Source organism: Cygnus atratus, chromosome 4 (genome assembly GCF_013377495.2).
Source record: "Cygnus atratus isolate AKBS03 ecotype Queensland, Australia chromosome 4, CAtr_DNAZoo_HiC_assembly, whole genome shotgun sequence".
Classification (NCBI taxonomy): Eukaryota; Metazoa; Chordata; class Aves; order Anseriformes; family Anatidae; genus Cygnus; species Cygnus atratus.
Genome location: NC_066365.1, coordinates 49,555,792 through 49,579,548, shown reverse-complemented (window position 1 = coordinate 49,579,548; position 23,757 = coordinate 49,555,792). Strand labels below are relative to the sequence as shown.

The 23,757-nt window shown below is 44.8% G+C and overlaps 1 protein-coding gene across 1 annotated transcript in view; it reads right to left on the bottom strand.

Annotated features, from left to right (window-relative positions):
* LNX1 (ligand of numb-protein X 1) overlaps nt 1–4,335 on the bottom strand; it is a 58,608-nt gene extending 54,273 nt beyond the window's left edge. The window contains exon 1 of the mRNA XM_035547737.1: nt 4,244–4,335. Within this exon, the coding sequence (XP_035403630.1) occupies nt 4,244–4,335 (92 nt within the window). The remainder of the gene's footprint in view (nt 1–4,243) is intronic.
* Between the last annotated feature and the right edge of the window lie 19,422 nt (nt 4,336–23,757).

Here is a 23,757-nt window from a genome sequence, read left to right as displayed (position 1 = left end):
TCACTTACATTTTCATTCAAGAATCTTTCCATTCACTTTAAGCATTCCTTACCAACACTTTCAGTTTTAATTAACTTCACGGCTTAGCTCTGGCACAGATTTTCACACGCACAGATCTGCGTTGAGTAAGGAGGGCAGCACGTGGCTTTCGCAGAGGACTAGCACACAAGGCTGGTGTCCCAGCCTTATCATTTTTGCCCCAAATACTGCAAGCAACACACACAGCCCAGCTGACCAAGGTACCCTGCCCTCCCTAAGTTCCCGAGCGCAGGCTTGAAGCCAGACCCACGTTTCCCCACTGGGCTTTGCAAAGCCACCACGTGTGGGAGGATTTTCTAAGGTCAGTACTTAAATGTTGCTCTGGCCATTTCTGTAAATGCAGTATTGCTCTGACTTTGAACCTGAGGAGCCTTGAGGGGATTAGCTGAATTGAAAGCAACCTTCTAAAAGATACTATAATTTTCCTCTCTTGTTTTTCACTGTGGAATTCCTCCTTCACCTAATGGCTTGAGCTACATCGTGCTTACCAAAAACCAGACATACCCAAGGACACTAGAAGACAGCTGGCACTCGTGCCTCCTCTTAAATTGGATGAACAGAGAAACTAGATTTTACTGTCTCTTCCAGCCAAAGTGCTGTTTTGAAATGTAGGAGAGCCTTTATCACATAAAAGTTATATGGGGAAACTTGATCCCGTTAATTTGGTGGGATTCCTTTGAGTGCTTCATGTAAAACCCAAGAGCAGTAAGACACAAAAGAAGGATTTTTTTTTGCATGTGGGTGTAGCAGTTAGGCTGTGTCTTCTGCTCTAACAACAGATTTAAAATAAAAGTCTTGATTTAAATTAGTGGGGTGCCTCCAGCCAGTGTATTAGCAGCCCTGAGTCAGGCAAGGGGCTGTTTAATCCTCAGAGAATGGCAAACACAGCTGCCACGGGCTCTCTGGCGCAGGACCTGTGCTGAGCACGCTGCCCAGGCGGCCACTCGGTCAGTAGGGCCACGTGCTGAAGGGGATTAGGTTGGACACCACCCCATGCTGTCCATGTGGCAGAAGTCCTCGGATGGACAAGGTGAGGTCACTCACTGCCTGCTCTCGCATCCTGCTTTCCCTCAATTTTATTTATATAGATAAGAAAGAGACTTTGTATCTGCTGAAGCTGCTTTACAGGGACATAAAGGAGAAGACGTAGACCCTGGGCAGTGCCATGGATCTGGAGGGTCTTGCAGACCCCACGGATACCAAGAGATGTTGGGCTGGTGTGGCTACATCCCACATCCTCCTTCAGGACTTCAGGAGGGGACAAAAACACAGATTTCTCATGTCCTTCTGCCAGGTGTTGCCATGGACTATCCCACAGGAGGGAGCACCCTGGCTTGCCCAGGGCTGCTATTAACAGCTTGGTACAGAGTGAGGACCAGAGAGACATCTGTGCTGGGGGCAAAGGAGGCACAACAGACAATGGCCAGGGAAGTGCTTCTCGTGTGGGCAACAGTGTCAGGAGACACGTTATTTGCTTGCTGAGCGTACCTGCAGTTATCAGCACTCCACACCTGTCCCACCAAGTGTCACTGCAACACGCGCACACACACACACACGTCTCTTTCTCCCTGCATGGCACACAGCTGAAATGCAAGGGTCTGACACAGCCTTTCCCCAACTTCATTTCTCCTATTCAACTCTCCTCAAATAGCCTTTTTCTTAAATGAATTCCAGAGCCTTCATCTCCTGCCAGGCTTTGGGCTATGCTGTAGTCCCTATTCCCCAAACCACCTGTTCTGCACTTAGGGAGCTAAATACCCTCGAACCAAAGCAAACGCCCACAGCACAACACAAATAATCTAACCTCTGTTTGAACAGGGTAAAAGAGAGGGGCTGTATGAGAGGGAAGGTGATGCGAACCCAGCACCCTTATTCTGCCTCTTGCCCTGATGCTGGTGATGACAACCACATCCCCCACCTTTCCAAATCTCTTCCCAGGCTGCTTGCAGCCCTGCCGCCCCCTCCCCTGGCTGGTATCTCTGGTGGCTGCCAGCCAGCCAAATCATGAGTCCTGACCAAGGCCAGTATTTGTGCTGGCCAGCACGCAAAGAGAGTAGGATAATGAAAAAAAGGTTTTCTGCTTGCTATGGTCTGGCTTTGAGCAGTGAGGAAAGCCATCAGATAAGCTACATATGGTGGGGGTTTTTTGGTTGCCTGTGGGGAGGGATTTATGGATGTGCCTCTGCAGGCTTCAGGGCATTTTAAAAGGACTGGGACAGCAAAGCTGTGTCCCCATGTCCTGGATGCTGGTGCCCACGCTGTCTCACAAAACTTGGCATGGAAAATATCCTGTATGTGAGTGCCTGATTAGCCAAAGTAACAACCTGTAGGTCCTAACATCCGTATACATTGATTAAACAGGACTGGAAACTGTCCCTCTTCCTCTCTCAACCACTGCTATTAGAGTACCCTGTGTCCGTCCCACCGATCAGTACGTCAGCGCCTTGTGCAGCATCCAGAGTTCACGCGGAGGAGGAGAGATTCCTGAAATGAGCTCAAACCATGTGGCGCCCTTTTGGGCTATGCCAGCCCCAGCGAATCCTGCTGCCCACCGCCCTGGCTGGTGACGGGGCGGTGAGCAGGGCATGGGGCAGCACCCAGGGCTGGCACTGGTCCGGGGACGTTCCACCTCCCATTGCTGACACCCAAAGACGCACGTCCAAGCCCGAGCCCACACCCGCTCAATTAAGACCGACTGCCTACATCCATGAGAACAGCATCTCTGTGGGTTAGAAGGCTAAATAAATAAGAGCTGAATAGCTACTGTGCATCACAACCCTTTATCCTGGGAGAGTCAGTGAACCTGAATTCCCCAAGAAAAGCAAGGAAGCTGTGCGTGCGCCTGTGCTCTGATTAATCTCATCAGTTTGTTTTCCTGGAAACTAGATGTCCCAGATGCCATTGTTTCCATTATAAGTGTTCATCTGCTCTGTTTGAGCTTGATTGCTCCTATAGCCTGCTTGGATTCACTGGTTTATTTTATTTTACTCTATTTTTTAATTAACATTCTTTAACAAAATGCCAGTTAATTAAAATGAGGGCATAGCTGCAACCCTCAAAACCAGGTTTATTAAATGTTTGAAAGCACCCATGGCATACAGAAATCCTGAGCGGTTGTACAAAGAATGACTAAATTATTAATAGCTACCATGCATATCACACGAGCATTTCAAAAGGGGACTTCCCGTTTCTGCAAAACTCTGTTTTTTTGTGTAATGGCAGAGACCAAATCATCTGGAAATTAGTCTCATTGATACTAATCACAACTGTTACTGAAACATTCCCACTGTAGACGTAGCACAGTCATTTCTGACTTTTGAGCAGAATTAGCCATTTCATTCATTATCTCAAGGAAGATCTCAGAATGTATAATTTCTTAAATCACAAACAAAACATGACTGATTAAAACATACTGGAACAAATATGTATTTCTATTCATAAAGGCCCCATTAACCATTACAATAACATTCAGGCACAGATTAAACTAGTGTCAGTTAGAGATGATACCACAGAATATTTCTTTTATGGATTGGAAAGATCAGCTGTGGGGTTTGGGAATTATTTTTAAGATATTTTTTGTAGATATATGCATGCATTGCTACATTTAAACTAGAGAAAATAACATTCTGCTGTGGGCAAAAGCACAAATACAGGAAATTTCTTTCCTGTCTCCAGTGAATTATTTCTGGTGAAAGGCTTCTCAGTGTTTTGCTACAGGCATGCAGATTTACACACAGAGCATTATGCATGTACACACGGTGAGAGCTCTACCAGGGGTGCCCAGCACCATGCCCTCCTCTATGCCCAGCTCCCAGGCAAAGCTATTCTTGGCAAGTACAGAAGAAACAGAGATTCGGAAATGGAAAAAAAAAAACAAACCCAACAACCCCTGGAAACGCCAGCACAGCAGAGCACATTGATAAGGATAAAAAAACTCTTTCACTCAGTACACCCTAGCTGCTTCCACACTTCGGGAGCAGAAAGCAAGGGGGACATATTACTATTATTAGCCCTTGGGATGTGAAGCAGCTGCTTCGCAGCCTTCTTTCAGACTATTGGCAAGATGCTGTGAGATTTCCTTTGCACATACGCCCAGGCACAGACAGACAGACAGACAGACCCCCACAATGGTGAGAACATCCCCGCCGCTCAGGTGAGACAGACAGACAAAGAGCACGAGGACAGCGCGACTGCGCGTACTCACAGCTCCGAGTACAGGAGGTGCAGGTTGCCCACATTGTCTATGTAGTTTGCAGGGCTTAGCCAAGGTAGGACCAGTAACAGGAGAGCCTTCATTCCCAGTCCAGGGCTGGCACTGCTGCTAGGTTTCCTCCTTCCCACTCGCTCTGTGCTGGTGGGACACGCACCGTGAAGCTGTCGTGCCAGCCAAGCCCCTTCTAAGCGAGCCTTTCCATTTCAACGCAACCGGAGCACGTTATGAATCGAGCTTAAATCCCACAAACGAGGCTACACTGCAAAATCATTGACCTGTAAGAGGATTACTCGTTCTGACTCTCAGATGGGGAGATGTGAGGGTTTAGGGACAGCACAGCATGGTTGGCGAGACAGTGACTTATGCTGCAGAGCAGAGCGATGCTCGGGGAAGAGACCTGCCTCCTGCAGGATTCAGAGTGGTTCTTTGGAGCCAGCTGGTACATTTACATCACTGCCCACGAGCAGATGGGTTACGAGCTGAACTGCATCACGGAAGGGTGTAGCTGTCTGACACGGGGGAAATGTGCCCCCCGTGGAGTTTGGAAGCGAGCTACAGCAGAAGACCACACCTTTTTAAAGTAAAACACCACAAAGGATTGCAGCCAACTGCTGGCTGCTTGCATCGCGGTCTGAATTCTCAACATCCAGTCAGATGGTTCTGTGCAAACATAAATCATGTAGTAAGCCAAGGGCATGTCTCTTCTCTTCCTCTCTCTCTCTCTCAGGATGCAAGAGCAAACATTTTCAATAAGGATGCTTTCAGTTGTCTACTCTGTGGTAACTGGAGATTTAAAAAAATTCAAATCCTCTCTTCAATTACGAAGCATAAAAACCAGCAAGCTCACCTCATCCCACCAGTGACCCCACCCCTGAACAGGGCAAGCTTTCATTTTCTCTCTGAGAACCAGGAATGATCTGAGACTGATTTGTGCAAGAAACATGGGGACTGCCAACTGCCCTGGTGACTCTAACAGAGTCTGATTTTTTCACTGGGAACACAGATCATGCTCAGTTGAGATTTTTTTCAGCCAGCATCTGAGCCATTCTGTCCAAAGGCACCAGGCTGTTGTTGCTGTAATATTATTTATTTATTTGTTTCTAATCAGCGAATTCAGACACTTTGTCTACTGATTCATCACTGTTAAGAGAACCCCATCAGCTCAGCCTGCACTGTGCCTGGGCATGCTGCAGCTGGTGCCTGAAGAGCACAGTGCCCTTCTCCTCTCCTGCACCGCCGTGAGTTGGGAGTGGGGTGGCAAGAAATGCTTCTCTGCTCCTCTTTGAATCGAATTAGGCAGAAGCATAAAATATCTTTGGTGATTATTAACAAATGCTACATTAAAAATGAAATGTACTGCACTGTTTCTGCAAACACAAGGTTTCAAAAATCTCCTTTATGGGTCCCTCCTAATTCTTTTGGGTGGGAATGCCAGTGAAGGCATGACTCTGTGAAACCTTCAACTGGCTTAAACCATAAAGACTCATGGTTTTTAGTGAAACCCTCAGCAGCAAAGGTACCCTATTATTTATATGCCTCTGCCCTCTAGCCTTAAGGTAACTCAGCCCTCCAAACTGTCCTCAGTATGGAAAATGTGGTCATGGGTGGCACAGAAGAAGCTGTGTAGCACCACCTTGTCATGTGCTACCTTGAGGCTTTACGATTTAATGGCCGTGGAGACCACAGTTCTGCTCCGCGTTTTCAAGGCTGGGAGTTAGTGGGGAGAGCCTGGCACAAGGGAGGAGATGCAGAAAGAGGATGTGGAGATGTGTTACTAAACCTGCCCTGGTAGGCCTCAGGCCTCATCAGGAACTCAGAGATCCTGCCAGGCCACTGACATTTGGTGATTATCATTCGAATAAAACTTGCTGGACTTTTACAGGATTAAAACACCAATCACAACAGTACAATTCTGCTAGGCATGTTTGTGAAGGGCACCTTTATTTGTGAGAAAGAGAAGCCAAGACACTGGAGAGATTTGCACATGTCCAACACTAGAAGCCAGGAATTATGCTGGTTGTGTGGCTTCTGTGTAGAAAACAAAATGTCCCTTTCTTTGTTTCTGCATATTTTTTCTAATTAATTTTATGGTCATGGATCTGTCATCTCAAGAAAAAGTGAAGTCAAAAAGAAGGATCTAAAATCTATTAAAGTCAGTTATATATATCACAATGGAAGGTATTTGCACTAGGGGTTGAAGATTTTATCTTTGTAATCTGTAGAGCAACATAATCTCTGTGACAGCAGCTCACAGCAGACTGTCAGTCCCTTTACCTGCATTGCTTTTCAGATTTGTATCTGTGGCATGTCAGAGAATTACTGTACAAAGGCAGAAAATCGCAGGGAACTTTGCTAATTTCTTCTTCTAGAAGCAGAAAACTAATCTTGTGGAGCACAGCTGCCACCACCTTTTTCTTTTTTTTTTCTTTCCTTTTTATTTTTTTTTTAAGTTTTAGAGATGCAAAATGATCGACTTTTTAAACCATGACATAAGCAGTGAATATGTTGAATAAATTCCTCACCTAGGAGCGTGAGTCGCACCTGCGGACCAGAGGGGAAATCATTTCACTGAACAACAGATAAAGGCCACAGAAAAGGGCATGTCTTACACCCCAGCTCTCCTTGGATTCAAGATGCTGTTATCTGGGCTACACCAAGGCAGTCGGAAATCAAAGCCCTGAAGGTGCCTCGTCACTCCTGCCTGCTGCAAGGAAGGCTGAAGACGCAAGACACGTGCTTTTCCCTGTCAAATAGAGCATCATTCATCATCAGTTCTCCCCCTGCAAAGGAACAAAGCTGCTCCCGGGGGTTGTTTCTCCTTCAGCGAGGGTGTCCTGGCCCCTGGGGAGGTGACCATGGTGAGCATTGCTCCCCCATGCCATGCTGGGGAGGCCGGGCCTGTGCAAGGCCCCTGGTGCCTGTGCAGGGCCGGTGCTCACCTGGAAGGAAGGAGTCCGTGGCTCCAAAGACCAAACTGGAATATTTTCTGCTCTACTTCACATGTAGGTCATTTGCGATTCAAAAATGGATTGAAGAAAGGGCAATTACAAAAGCCGTAATGTACCACTAAAATATTCATGGTAGCTCAGCTTCCCCAAACTGGCAGATCTCTTCGGATGACTAAATACACGCTTCCATTATGCAGCTAACCACAAGGTATCCACTCAGAACTGCTAACAAGAGCATGGAGTACCTGGAATGGATTTGATTTTAAAAAAAGAGTGAGATATTGTCAAATAGAAATTCAGCTCTAAACTCATAATAGCATAGGTGCTCACGGGGACTGAAATTGATAAATCTTTCTATACATTAAGTCTATTTTAATCAGCATTACTTGCAGATACTTTTTCCTCTCGATAAGTAAAAGACAGAGCAATTAAAAAAACCCACCACCTCTCAGCCAAAACTTACTGGGTTTGGAAATGCTGTTCGAGGTGACCGCGCTGCACAACCTCTGAGCAGTGTTCTGTGAAAGGGCAGCTAACCATTAGCTTGTCCAGGAGGTTATTCACAAGGATGCTGGACTTCCTGCAGCTCTGGAGAACCACGAGCTTGCGGTCCATGGGGCAGAAGTCCTTTTCCAAGAGGAAGTTCGTAAGGCAGGCGGTGCAAAAGGTGTGACCGCAGAGCGTGTCTAGCGGCTGAAGCAAAGGTTGCAGGCAGATGTGGCAGATCAGATCGTCATCGACTTCTTCCGTGTAGCTGTACAAGTGGTTTTCCTCTGGTAAATGTGCCTGGCCACAGGTGGCACAGAGCGGCGGGGACCTCTCCTCCATTTCTTCTTCTTTCTGGCTCATACTCAGAACTGGTGCAATTCAGAAGAGGGCAGACAGAAGCACCCAACCTGGTTTCTATTCGTGAGAGCAGCAGCAAGGCCTGCGTGCCATCAGATCTGTGGGGAAGAAAGCCAAACAATTATGTTCTGGATTGTTTTTTCTTAGTGTATTTATGGTATGTACCTGGATATAAAGTACTCTGGGAGTTTTTAGGGAAGCATTGCATCTTTGGGATGGGAGGATTAAGCAAAGAAGAGAAAAGTAATAGATTGTGAACTCCAGTGAACTTTTTAGCTTTTAGGTCTAGCTCAACTGACAAAACTACTCTCACTGTAAAGAAAGACATCAGAACAGCGAGAATACTGCTGGCATGTAAGGTTTGAAAACCTTAAATTAGCATATAACTATGGTTCCCATCACATGACTTTTTTATAGTGGTCACATTACTTCTGCTGGAAAAGCAGCATCATGCATAGGCAAACACTGCAATATTGTGCAGAAACATGGGTAAGAATAATGATTACTGCCCAAGCCACCTGCTCAGGGCAGAGGGGGAAAGCAGCACCTAGGCCTAGCCCACATGAGCACACGGACATTGTGCACACAGACGCAGGATACAGATTTAGAGCCTGGGACTCTCCAGACCATCCTCTTACACAGCAGTGATGGATCTGTCTGATCTTCAAAACCACTGAACAAAAATTAAGCCTGTTCACTTAATAATTTGAGTTACAGGCCTAGATTTGTACTATTTCTCTTACTACAGTGCTGACGAGCAAGCTCTGGCCAGGGCACCTGCCTGCTGGTATTTCAAAGATGTAAACACTGTGGGTGGCAGCAAAACCGAGCAGTAATTTGTAGCTTTTACTTGATGAACCCTGACTGCTCGTTGAAGCACTTACTTACGTCTCATTACATCTATGCTTATTTTGATCTATCTCTTTGAAAATAAACATGAAGACATAAAATATGCAATGGCCTAATTACTACTCTTGCTTGAAAATGTAAATCTTATTTGCTGCTCTAACGTAGCACTGTACCCTTGCTTCCAGCTTGACTTAATTTGCTGAGACAATTTGTCAGCCTCAGACACTCACGTTTGAGGGCAAATGAGGGAAAGAATATAAAAAAAATCTGACTATGACAGAGCACATTTTCATTTAAAATAAAAACAAACCTTATTTTTATGTAAAGCTTGTGGGCTCTAAACCTGAGAAATTAAACATCAACATGGCAGGGTTTTTCTGACATATAGGTAAAATGATAGCCCCACTAACTCTATCCAGATGCTTGAATGTCAAACATTCGCTTCAATGCTTTGCTGGATCCTATTCTTATATAGCTGTTATGCTAAGTGGCTGTATAATACCGTTTTTTTTGCTTGCAAGACTAAGGTCTGCATACACTCTGTCTCCTGCTTAGCAGTAGCTTCATTTGAATTAAAATCATCACATATTTGAATTCCTGCAAATATTTAAAATACTCTACACTGTAGCAAATGTTCCCCTTTGTAAAAATATTCATCAGAACTTTATATAGAGAACTTTGTGAAGAAAATGACATCTTTATGTAGTGCAGAAAACAAATATACCTTCTGTCTTAATATAGGAATTAAAAACTATATTAGTTGGCTTTATTAAGGTGACACATGGCAAAATGAATCAAGAAAAAGACAAAAGATATCATTGCAGATAAAGTACTGACAAGCTCCAATAAGAGAGAAGACACAAAGAGTTGTTTGAGAAGTAACAAGCCAGTCACAACCTCTCACCACTTGCAAGAACGGCAATATGCAGTTTGTGGGACTGTGGGTTTGAGAGCAGCAGTAAAATGAAGTAAAAATCAACAGAACATGATGAAAATAGCACTGCTTTATGAACTTCATTCTCTTACTATCAGAAGACACACCTGGATCTGCTGCCACACACAAAAAGAAGGTCAGCATGGGCTTTAGCAGATATGGAATTAGATCCAGCCTATTCCTAACAATGCAGTAGTTAAAATGGCTGGGAAATTTGGCAGGGGTTTGCTACCTCAGGTAATGCAGGGGCTCTGGTCGCTGCCACTTTGCATCTAGTGGTCTTGAGTGACAGAGCCATCCCTGAAATATCCATGGCATTGCTGGCATGCAGCAAGGTGGAATATTTCTTCTAACAGAACACAAAATTCAAACCATATGTAGGCTATACTGCACAACAGGCCTCGTGTGCTTACTCTGGAAAAGCAGCAGCAAAGACACAGCCTTGTGGCCCAAGCATCTTAGCTGGAAGATCCTGGGTTCAGGAGGGTGACAGGCCCCTGATTTCTTGGCTCTTTAAGGCTGCATTTATTACCTGTTTCTCTGGGTATTTAAAACATATCTGTGGGGACCTGCCAGTGTTTCGCTTGGCATGTGGGGTGTGGAGGAAGAACGCAGGCACAGGCAGGGATGAAACACTACACAGCTTTCCACACAGCATCAGCAGCAAGTCAAGAGAGGTTACTGCGCATTGGTTTTTAAGTCTTGGCAAAACAATGTGTATCTGAGATGCCTCACACCTGGTGAAATGAGGGGAGACCCAACACATTTGCCCTTTAAAGAGGATTCACAAGCAGAGACTCCAGAGCTGCTGATCATCTGCTGCATTACAGTGTTAGAGAAAGTTACTGTGACTGTCAAAGCAACAGGGACAAGAAGAAAGCTGCACAAGTCCTGCTCTATGTTATGTCCTTCAAAGTTTCCAGACCCCCCCGGCCACCTTACAGATACTCGTTATGGACCTGACACGCTAATAATGTGTCACTAATGAGAAAGAGCAGGTGTTGGGAACTGTACCTGAATTTTACAAGGTCTACATAAATTACAAATACTTGCTGTGGCTCAGAGAAACAAAAACATCCATGTTAATTAATAACAGGCATTGAACTTTTAGGAGGACTTAATTCAAGTCCTATGGCCTGTGCAATTTAGAAATTTTAGACTACATAATAACATAAGTTCCTTTCAATTCAAAAGGAAAAAATCTATCAGCCTCTTCTGGCTAATAATCTGGTCAGTGTTCACCCATGAAGAACCTTCTCAAATTACTGTACACAAGCAATGAAATAATCACTGTCAGCCTTTGGGAGGCAACTATACCACCAAAAGAGTTAGCATGGAGGGTGCTGAATGGAGGTGTTACACAAATTTGGCCAGAGGCAGAAGTTGCTTGCAATATATTGCAGTCGTTTGTGTTTAAAACATTTATGCATTGTCATAACAAAGCTACATAATTAATTTAATATCCTTTTAGGAAGCTTAAAGCCTTGGTGTTTAGCTGTGCTAATGTTTCTTCTTGAGCTATGCAGAAGAGAAGGAAAAGAGGATTTAAAGTTGATCTGCTGATCTTCCATTAACTATGAATAAAGCAACACACGTTGAGAAAGGAACCCCATACAGGTGGATGGTACACCATAGCTAAGTGAAAAAAACAACAATTATTACCTGGTTGGAAGTGTCTTCTTCAAGGTCCATGTTTGCGGAAGGATAAGAAGGGAAGGGGGGAGGGGGGCGCGAGGTGGTGTCAGTGTGTCAGTGTTGACACCATGGGCAGCCTCAGCAGGGTGAGGACATCACCTCAGCTTATAGACAGAGAAATGTGTGCGGAGAGTGTACAGGTGATTGACAGCAGGAGCTTTTAGAGGTGTTGGTGCCGTGTCCAAGAAGACGATACCAGCATTTATTGCTTCACTGCCGTGACAGAGGTTTTCAACGACTCAGGTCCCTGTTTTCTTCCCATCAGGGCAACTCCCAGTGACCACAGTGAAAGCCAATATCGTGGTCACACACCTTTTAAAAACTTATCCAACACACTGTGCCAGGTTGAAGGAGTTTGCATCTTATGGGTCTTCAGCGCTCAGGAATTTACAGCCACAAGAAGTGTTTAAGAGAACAGCAAAAGAAACACAGACAAAAAGCATGGGCAGTAAATGCAGAGTGAGCACAGAGAATGCCTTTCATCCACTTGTGCAGACAAGCCTGAAGTTGTCCCATTCCCGTGAGGCAGGTATAAGCAAGCTAAGGCTTAAATCTGGACTTACCCTCAGACCACCAGGGCAGTGAGAAGCAGGCTCCTGAGCTGCACCAGCTCCATCAGCCGCCCCGTCAAACATTAACCCAGCAGCTGGGGGTGCTGCATGGGGAAGTAGCACAGTGCAAGGAGGAAGAAGCTTCTGCAAGATGAGTAAGCAGGGCTGAAAGAGAAAGTACGGAATGATGAAAGGCAGTGAGGAAGCAGCTAGCACAGGGAGGGATAAACAGGCACCTAAAGGCCAGAGAAACACTAACACAGAGCCTGCAAGGGCAGCAACTGGCTCGTATCTGGAATGGTGGAAGACAAGGCAGTGAGCAGGCATCACTACAAAACAGAGGTAAGATGCAAAACAGGTAGGGGGTTTAGCTCCAGTAGCTCAAGCAACGTGGCTTGGGGATAGCAAAATCCTCTGAGTCAAGGGAAAGGGCAGCCAGTGTGGGAAGGGAATATGAATGGCACAGCAAGATCGCCAAATATTAGGGTTTTTTTTCTTTTAATATGTGTGTGTAATTAAGTGACACATATTAATGCTCCTGCTCTATTTTTGTACTGTCTGCACATGCACAAATACTATATCCACTGATTAAAAGAGGTTTCCTTTTTGTGCCCTGTCTCCCTCACATCATGCTGTAGGAGGCAGAGGTATTACTGACAGCTGCCGTACTCTCATGAGCTGGACCATGATAACATAGTTATCCTGCTGTTCTTACCCCAGCATGGGGTGTTATCCCCTACAGGAGAGTAACAGGCTGTCAGCATGACACTATATGGCCAGATGGGCTGCTCTGCAGGCTGATAAGGAAACCACTCCAAAGGTGCAAGCACCTCATTTTCTTAATACTCAGACCATTTTGCTGAGATTCCTGAGGTGGACTTCTTGCTTCTTAACGATGAAAAGGAGCCACATAACACTGCACCTTTCCCCATAATAGAGTTAACTCCTTAATGACGCCTCAGCCCAGCTGTTAGTGGCTGAGCCCAGGCAGGTCAGAAGCTGTGGGGCTTGTCCCCATCTAGTGGCTCACCCACACTGGGGATCAGAGCCAGGAGGGAGCTGAGATCCTCCTTTGCCCTCCAGCAAAAGTTCAGAGCTCCCAGGTTACTCAGGATTAGGATTAGCTGCGGCAATATGCCAGAGAGCCTAGCCCTTGCTACTCATATGAGAATCCAGGCTGCAAAATCGCTGTGCCTATTTCTCATTCAGGGTTTTATAATAAGGCAGCAGGTTGGATGCTCATGTAAAACTACTTGCCTTTAGTTAGAGAAATTTTAATGCTGTTGTAATTCATCATCTTTCATCAAACCATCTTCTTGCTAGCAGGCCTCCCAGTTACTGTGTTTTGTGCCACTAATTGCATCTCCTCAACTCTTTTATAGGTTACACTGACTTCACTGTGAAAGGTAGTACTTATTTCGGAGGCCATCGGGCAGCCCTTTTTTTTCAAAATACTAGATAAACGTTGTGGAAACCATCAAACAGTGGCCCATCCTTCAGTAATATATATTATATAGTATTTTCCATGCAAAAAGACAATAACTCACATTCCAAAGATCTGAACAGAGAATCTCATATAACAATTTACACTATCTTTGGCATAGCTGCATTTAAAACCAATGGGGTGAATCAGCCTGCCTGGATTTGAAACTTTGTTCATAGGAAAATCATAAACCATTTAGGTGTGTAAAAAGCTTATTTTCATGTCTTACGACCAGTCTTCATCCTACATGTATTATTATATTCCTCTTTTTTCCTCTCTCTCCCATATTTTTAAATCTCTTCTACCCATAGAAAAGTCACAACATTTTCTCCCTGCCTGATGTGTAATCAGTAGCAAACCATCTCCAGCGGAGATTTGTTATGGGCAGAGGTGAGATGCATACCTCCAGGTAAAAAGTCAGTAGCTGGAGATGAGTCAGAGATCTGGTACTGATTTACCAGATAAGAATTTGAGATTATAGGAAAGACTGTTAGAGGTGGCTCTTAGAGGAAAATAATTGTAATTGTTCAGCACATCAGCACAGACTATCTCTGAGACAACCAACAGGAACTCCAAAACCTTTCCTCTTACACAGCTGATTTTTCAAAGTTATTATTAGTCAAAAAGTCCTTCTCAGAGATTATAACCATCAAAGCACTTTGCAAAGCTTTCAGCGATGAAAGTCATTTCAAACTGAATACAGAAATCCAAAGGCACAATGCAGTAGGTGAATAACCACCACTTTTTAAGTTGTAGCTCAAGCTGTGAAACCTAACAGGAATGTCATACTGTGCCTGCATGCACAATAACTTCAAAAACCAGAACCAGATTGTTTGAAAAGATAGTTTTCTCTGTGGCTCATGCTGGAATTTACAGAATAAACCAATGTTGGAAAAAGTTTTTTTTTTTTTTTTTGTGGAATTACGAATCTGAAACTTTTCTTTGGAATGTATGGAAATATATTCTGCCTTTTTGTCTGCCTGTCTCTCGCACGCCCACACAAACCTGAGTTGCTCTTTCTGGCAATTTCACGGATACAAAACTTTACTCAGCATGTTGAAATGAAAAATTTCAGCCCAGAAGTAATTTAAGAATATTAGGAACAGCTGGACAAGGATTGAGTAAAAGGAAGGTTTGAGTAAGGCAGCATGTGTCAGCAGGTTATTCTTCCCAAACTACAAGGAACGCATCCTATGAATGAGCTTACCTTGGTAGTACTTCAGAGAAGACTTGTTGCTAGCATGTCTCAGGTAGTCGTGTGTTGGTGGAGGCAATAATTTCAGTTCCTTGCTTGTTTTGAAGTTCGATAAACCCAGGCTGGGACCAACTCTTTATGCTACAAGCTCAGGCTCCACGTACAAAGGGGAGCTGTAGCAGAACTGACGGGCTGTGGGTAACTGCCTCTTGGGCACACACGTTCTGCCTACCCAAAGGAAGTCGAAGCAAGACTATGCGAGCAATTATGATTGACTCCTAAAGTGCTTCCTAAACATGTGCTCATCCTAATTGACATAATAAATGCCATCGGCATTTCACATCCTAAATTATAAAATTGTACTGCTAGTTATGTAACAAAAGGTGCATTACCGCTCCGATTTGGCTGATTGCTCCAGCTGGCTTTGGCAAGACAGTCTCACGAATACCACAAGCTTGCTTTCAGGCATTTGACCTAATGATAAAACTGTACCTGTGTGGCTGAATAACCACATGCCCCAGCTGTCTTTGGAGGTGCTGGTAGCAAGGAGTTGGTACAACGATCCGTGCGAACTGTGCAAGGGTGCTCATCCCTGGATCCTGCCCCAGATGTGTCTCTGTGATGGGGGACACCCACCTGCCCATGCTCCTCCTCTGCTTCAGGTCAAGGAAATGTGGGTCTGCAGACCACTCCTGAGCTATGGGGTGCTCCAGCAAAGTGCTCCTCAAGCCAGACAGCCCAGCCCCTGGTGTGTATGGACCCACACGGGGTACACCATGACAATTAGACATAACACCTTGCAATCACAAAATAAAGTGCAAAATTTGGAATAAAATGCATTACCTTTGTACCTCTGCACCTTCTGTGTGAATTTGGTGTTAACTCCATGATGTTAACTGCTGTTAATCCCATGGGCAATTACATTGCTACCACCATGTTTCCTAAAGAAATAGGGCGGTTCTGCACTCGTTCTCTCTCTCTCTCTTTGAGTCTCCTTGTTCAATCTCGCTCTTTTGCTCCCCAATATCTTTTGGATCTATTTTTCAGGTTCAGCCAAATCTGACAGAATGGCAGAAGCCTCCCTACACATTATCACCATTCAAATTATCACCATTGCCTTGAGAATAGTTGTCTGGGTAGGAGAAAAGAAGCAATGTTCCCACAAAAAGAAAGGCTGTAGAACGAACCCAAATCATACTGGATACCAGAGTATGACAAGAAGGACAAGGGAATTTTGCATACCCAGCCCTCAAGAAAAGATAATGTTGGAGTTACATCATATTAGACAAAGCCACAGGGGAACAGTGGTCACTAATTCATTTGCCCACAGAACCCCTGATATGCAATCCCAAAACCTCATTCTTTCTCCCTTCCCCTGTTTGACCTTTCATGCTTTACCACGCATGACAGCCCAGGCACTCTGAAGGCCCATACCTCTAATAGAGGTATCTACCTAAAAAAAAAAGTTTTCTTTCTAGGTATGCCTTTTGTTTTATGGCTTTCTAATCAGCTAATGCACTTTTTTGCAACATTCCTAAGGCCAACTATACCCAGCCTCTTCAAGAAGAGCAAGATGCCACCTCCTGCACTACATGCCCTTCCTTTTATTCTCCAGGCTGGCCCAGCTGAAAGAGCACAGGAAACCTCCCTGTGACGTGGTCTGTCAGGGGGAAAAGGACCCTCAACTCTACTGCAAGCTGCTGCTCATGTGTAAGGGCTAAGGGGTAAGGGGCTATGGGGTAAGAGGCAGGGGCAATGGGGGAAAGGGTGTGATTGTGCTTGGGGTAGGTGGAAGGCATGGCTGGAGGCTGGTACCGTGGTTGCCAGCAGTGCCCATTTAGTCTCAGAGAAGTTCTGCTTGTCCTGGTTAAAGTGTTTTGCTTCCCATGCTTTGAAAATAGTGGGTGTTTAGACAGCAAGTAAGCAATCTTCCCCATCTGTGGGGTGAAGAGCGGTTATAAAATAAAGACTTCCCCATCTGTGGGATGAAGAGCGGTTATAAAATAACTAAATAAATAAATGCAAACACAACACCTTCTGAAAGGCTTTAAAGTAGTTTTTATCTCTTTTGTGGCACAAAATCCATTGCGTTTTTGCTGTATGATTATTTCTGTTGGTAACAATGAAGAATGACCTGTCCAACTCACTCATGGCTTTGTGATATGAGAATAACTCAGCCAACACAAACTTTTTATCAGTAAAATGCATGGAAAAGTGAAAGTCTTAACTTAATACAGCTTCATAATAAGCCTTAATCTCTCCTCTCATTCCTCTCCTGGCACGGTGGGGCACAATCCTGCTGCACAGCGGGGGGTGAGGCAGGGAGGCGAGGCAGGCAGATGGGCTCATGGGGGAGAGCAATGGGAAAGGGGACATTTACCTATATTGATGCTGATTAACTTCAAGCACACTTAAGGGAGGGTGCTAACTGGGATGAACATGTCTCTGTGTGCCAGAGAGAGTGACTTCTATGTTATGCCTGAAATGGGGTGGAATAAATCCAGGCCAGTGTCCCCTGGGTCTCTGTATGTTCCCTGTAGCCTGCAGAGACATGTTCTGCCACTGTATCTACTATTTGAACCACTCTCAGCAGTTCAGGCATGTGCAAAATGCTCAGGCTTGTGCAGATGAGTAATTCAGAAGCCCAAGTTTCCACCTCATGGCAAACATGGAGCAAAACTGCATCCAAAAGTCAGCCCCATCTCCAAATCATCCAGCGAGTTTGCAAGGGAGGGCATCCCCAGCCAAGGACACCCAGACCTTCCTCCCACAGCCACAGTGCCTGCCACCCTCAGACTAAGCAGCATCTTCTCACATGTGACCATGAGATAACATTTAATAACTACAAAGTGCTGAACAGATGATGGATAACCCTGCTAATAACGTATAATAAAGCAAGCACTGCTTTAATTACCCTGTGCCTTTAGAGCTGCTCCTCTGATCCAGGAGTCCCTTAATGCTTTACAAACTACTTAATGAGTTCTCACAACACCCTGTGGGAACCTTTTTTTAGGATCAGCCCACAGCATGGCTGGGTGAGCAGGGAAGGGGCAGCTGGCTGCTCCCAGGTTGCAGGGCTGGGCTCCCGTGGTGATGCCCAGCCTCTGGCACGTGTCTTCATGTAGTGATGTGGTCACACGGATGGTCTTAGATGTGATCTAATGGAAATACCCCAGATTTGTCATTGGACTGCATCTTCTACTTTATGAACAGGCACCTGTAAGGATTTAATCGTCTGTGTTGTAGTTCTACTTATGTTGCCTCTAACTATAGTATTTATATCTATAATTTAAGATACAAACCTGTAAATGTGAAAATGTCTATAACTTAAATTATATCTGTATCTCTTTTTTTTTTTTTTTCATCCTTCCACCACTTGAATCCACCAAAAAAAACCCACAAACAAACAAACTAAAAACCTGTTGACTACCCAAGTAGGCTAGTCAACAAGTGGATGTCAACAACTTAGGAAAGTGACATGGCCCAGAGATAGCCCCTTAAATAATGGGCAGACACAAAATATGCAGCTGGAAACAGAAATTTCAGGGGGAAGAAGTTCAGATGAGGTTGCAAGTGCTGCAATGCAGAGTGCTGAATTTTGCATTTAAGAGTAATGCACTGCTTGAAATGGGTAAACGTATTGCATGATGAAAAGGCTGAGCCCAGCAGCCCAGCTACTGAGGTCTATCTGTTCTCTTGTCCTAACGCTGGTAGATTTTTGGGTCTTGAACAAATAGCTTACTGTCTTTCACTCATTTATCTCTCTTATTAAGTGGTGCTGACAGTGCCCATGCAGATGGAGCCTTTGGGAGTAAGCTGTGCATTGAGGCATATAACTGGATCCCACATGGGAAGGACTGGGGAAACACGAGGTATCTGGGCAGGGGGAGCAGCTCTCCAGCTAGGGTTGTGAAATAGTTGCTGTTCCAGGGCAATTTTTGGCATGAAGGAGGATAATGACTAAGATCCCTGTCCAACACATGTCTCAGCAAATAAATTCTGTTTATTACAAGTGACTGGGCTCTCAGCTACCAAAACATGTCCTCCAGAGCCTGGTTCTGCCTCCTGTGCCCAGTGCTGGGAAACAACATCCCTGAGCACAGCACTACTCACTGGGCTTGATTCATCACTGTTTTAATTGGGCTTCATGGGAACTCCGCCGTAAAGTCCACTGCTAATTAACATGCGTGTGCTGCTGATGGCATCGTAACATTCTCTTTAAAATGAAGAGGCTTGTGAAGTTTTGTCAGCCAGGACACGAGAGTGACACCAGCCAGGGGAAGATAGCTAAGTCTGCAGCTGAATTAGATCTGCTTCCAGAACCAGTCTGGTGGGTGTGGAGACTATTCGTGTGCTGATTACTGCCCTGATGAGAACCCAATTAGGAATTACATGCTCAGAGTGTCCTGCTTCCTGCTAGCGCGTGCCACGTGCTCAGATGTGATCTGCTGCATGCACGCAGGCAAAGGTTTTTTTGGTTATTATTTCAAATTCCTTCTACAAGTCATAGCTATTTCAGTGCCTCAGACCCTTTTTTTTTTTTTGCCTGGATGTAAACTATGTTATTTCCTAAATAGCAGTAGTATGATTAGCTGACTCCTCAGACTGAAGCTATGAAAAGCCAAAGCTATGCTACAAGTTGCTTTCCAGCACTAAGCTCTGCTTGCGAAATCCTGTGTCGACTGGTACTGCTCAATATGTAGCACAAAGAGCTACAAGCACAAACCATCTCTGAAGGAGAACAGCAAATAAAACAGCAACATCACCCACGTTTTTTAAAATCAGTGTCTCAATGGTACCTATACCATGTATCTGTAGGAAAGGAAAGCAAAAAGTGAACGAGAATAACATCCAAAATCAGATCAAAATTTACTTGCATTCTGAAAAGCCACTTTCTGAAAAGATGTATCAGTCCAGGCAGAGAAGTAGCTGCCATCCCTTAGTAAGAAATTGCTGACACATGCAAAACATCATTTTATTAAGACTCCTTGTTTTAAGAAGGATGCTGAAGGTATGTTAAAGTAAAACCCAAGGGCCAAGGAGAGTGCTGCCAGGGGCTGCTATGCAGCTAGGAAGTTTCAGGGCATGTAGCTCATTGATTTCTTGTCAAGGGCTAATTGATGTTTATTCAGAGGGACAGCAATAGCATGCAGTCAGAGGCAGTTGCACCTGACCGGAGCTGCCTACTAACTGTTCCCTGAACTTTACCAAAGGTGAAAGTTTCTGCTTCTGTGTTCAGTTCCCTCGATTCATATGATTCCTGTAATGACCTTTTTAAAGACTCGGTTTGAGACTTTGGGGAAAGCCTGGGGAAAATCAGCTGCGCCTTTGCACATCCCAGTTTCTAAGAGCAAAAATTTCAGTGGAAGAGGGGGACATGCATCCCAGACAAGTGCAAAGCCAGGCAGTCTTGCATGATGCCAGAATCTGGCCATTTTAACCAGAGAGGGGACTCCTTAAATCCCCAAAAAGCTTTGGCCACAAGAAACAGTCCATCAAAATCAGCTGCAGCCCTCCCTCTGCCTCTGCAAGCCAGGCAGGCTAGGCTGCAGAGGCAGGAGCAACAGCTTCAGAAATACCTGGCAGCAGCCCTACAGCAGCCAGCTTGGAGGAGACTCTTCGCATCTGGAAAACCTTCAGTAATTTACCTTCCTGCTGGAAATAATGTTGCCTGATTTCCTGGTTTGCAGCGAAATGAGGCTAATCTGTCATCTCATCCTGTGAGCAAGATTTATTTGCATTTGCAAAAGAAAAGTTTTGCTGGGGGAAGATGCCAGCCCCTTCAAACCTCTTCCAGAAGACAATTCAATTCTGATAGACAATCACAACCCGGAGCCAGGGACATTCCTCTTTCCAAGTCTGTGCTACAATGAAGGCCTGATGCAGCTAACGCTCAAACACATGGGCTTGGAACATCCTTCCAAAAAACAACTCGTGAGAGGTGGGGAGGACACTTGTACAGGACCACAGACAAATAAAAGACATTAGCAGTGGGAGGAAGACTATTTTCAGGTGGCAAGAAAGAGATAATAAAGAGACAAGTTTCTCCAGATTGATTCAATTTATATTTTTGGAAAATATACATGGCCTCTGAGGTTTGGGGTGGAAGAGCATAAAATAGTAAATTAGTAACAGATTGCTTTCTTAAGAGGAGTTTTCAGTCTCAGGAAAGTGGATTGGAGTACTGAGGATACCACTCCTTGCAAGGCAACAATTTTTCCAAATGCCTGATGGTGAATCCTAGCTTTTTTTTTTCTTTTTTTTTTTTCCGCCTTTTTTTTTTAAATCATTGTCAGTTGAAAAAAAAAAAAAAGCCCTTTGTTTTTCTAACAACAGAAGGTAATAGGCAGTGCTGCTTTGATAAAGTGGTAGAGCTGCCTTGATGTGTTCTGCTTGAACTTGAATGAGCAAACAAAAAGCCCTTTGGAGGGCGGGATGAACAGGGATTTTGTGCTCTGCTCTATTTCTATAGGAGACTGGGGGAAAACAGCTGCATCGTGTGGTTCTCAGTACAGTCACCTAAGGTATTCCTGCCTTTCCTGCTGGTGGAGGAACCCTTTCCTAGTGCTGGACATTTGGGGAAAGCATGAATTACCAGTCTATTGTGCCTATCATAAAGGCATCATAAAGTCTAACTTTCCTGTTTTTTTGTTTTCCTTTGTAAACATCAAAGCACCCATGAGCTTGATGCAAGCAGTCCATCCCTATTCATTAAAAACACCTCAAAATGTGCTTAGCTCTAAACGTTTGAATGAGTCCTACTGATTTATGCACTCAGTCTAGTCTGCCAATTACTTCAAGTATATTCTTCAGGGTGTGAGGATGTCCATGTATCCTCATGGCAGCCCTGGGCTCTTTGTTGGCACGTCTGTGCATGCATTATGCTTTCACAGAAATGATCAGGTTCATCCGTAGAAAGGAAACTTGTCAGAAATTACATATATTCACACATATATACAGTTTTTCAACCATTGTGTATATCAGTACTGGATGACAGGACAATTTGAGCTAAGAACTGATTATAAGCTTAAATAAGTGAAGAAGAACATAAGCTAAAGATACTAAGCTAAATTTAGCCTTGGTTTGCCTCCCATGGCTCCAATGAGACTTCTTGGAGTTTAACCTGGGGGAGAAATGGGTTTCCAGAGGCTGAATAGAACACTGGGGTAAAGCTTCTGCAATGCAAACAACACCTCTCCCTGGGTAATCAGTTAGATTTTAACATATTTTCCTGAAGACACAGATTCTTAGCAAAAGGAAGACAGACAACCAAACACATCTAGCTAAGAAAGAGGCAATGAATTAGGCATGGCAAATCTAGTGCACCAGTAAGCAGCATCCTAACACCAGCTACCAACAAATGCAGCAACATACAGGCAAGCTAATTTCATCCCTGCATTACATTATGGGCACAGTGAATCACTGGTGGCAGAGGCAATAAAACTTGTCTCTGCCTTGCTGTGTGGCAGTTCCCAGTATGCAGGCTGAGAAGCAGACCCACTCCCCGCTGCCCAAAGGGGGCTGCTTGGTTTGCCTGAGAATTTCCTTGCACGTTTGCTCCCCTGGAGCAACCTGTAGGCTGAAAGAGAGAACAGCACAGAAAGCAATGCAAGTCTTTAAACTCACGGGTCTGGCTGGGCTGCTGGCAGAGTCCCGCTGGTGCTGGGTCACAGGGCTGTGGCAGGGGTGGCAGGGCAGCGGTGCCGCATCCCACTCAGCCCGCTCCCTGCAGGAGGAGAGCGGTGGCCAGCCGTGTCTCACAGGGAAGCCTGTGGCATCACAGGAGGCAACAAGAAAAGCTGAATTGCATAAACCTGAGCAATTCAAGGTTTAGAGAACCACACCCTCCCAATTATTTCTCCTGGAGGCAAGATAAGCGTGTGCAGGCTGCTCAGACAACAATGTAATTTGAAGCCTTTGCTTTTCTTTCCGGCATATACCAAAGTCCATTTTCAGTTTGGCTTTGCCTTGAGTTTCTTTTCTTCTTGCAGCCGTACAATCAACTCGGTTCACATTTAATAGAGCCCAGTGATCTGTCTTAAAAGTTGCTTCAAGACAAAAGATTCATTTTGGCTTTCCCCTTGGAGCAGGAAGAGCTCTAACCCAGGGCCCACCCTCATGCTTTGCAAGCTGGATCTTCACCTTGCTCCTGCACATTTGGAGTCAGTGGTGAAGCAGTGAACCATGTGAGAGCAGTTTGTAAACTAGGGAATCAGCTGCTGGAAATATAAGCTCTGCTAAGTTTCTGAACACTGGGAAAAAAAGACTATCTTAAAGCCTTAGTGATTTTCAAGGGAAAAACTACCTAAGGAAGGGATAAGATGGTGGTGTACAGATACCTGGTTATGAACAGCTGAGTATGAATGTTAATTATGATGGTAGTGGGATCAAAAATGCAATATTTCCAGTGGATGAAAAGAAGCACTGATCTCCCAGCTACATGAATCACTGATAAATGCAATGACTTCAGCCGTCATAAGCATTTTCCCCTAAGAAAGGAAGTGTTACTCAGGAAGCAAGGCAGCTTTGGAGATGGACTTGAAGAAGGCAAGCCCAGTGTGTGCTGAAAAGACAGAAGGAAATCCCTAGCCTCTGATATAAACATCTATGGCTACTGGGTCTTGGCCTCCAATTCATTCTATGCAAGTTTGTTTCCCTTCAAACATTTTCAAAGCATGCTTGCTACTTGTGATTATAAAATCCCTTGTTAAATATTTATTTTAAGAAATCATCAAGGGAACTGTCAAGTCCTACCAGCGAGCATGACAGTCATGCTCTTAGCCTGTCGGACGCTTGCTTGCAGTCACGTTTGCCTTTCCTGCCCAGCACAGCACCTCTGCACGAGGCTGCTGGAGAAGATATGAGATAGGTCCCTGAGGAGCCAGCCCAGTGGTGCTCAGTTCGGGTTTGGGCAGCAGCACCGAGCTGGAGCTGGGGCACTGTGTAGAAGTGCTGCTGCTCCTGCCCTGTGATGGGTGCAACGTGAAGTGACATGGCCCTCATG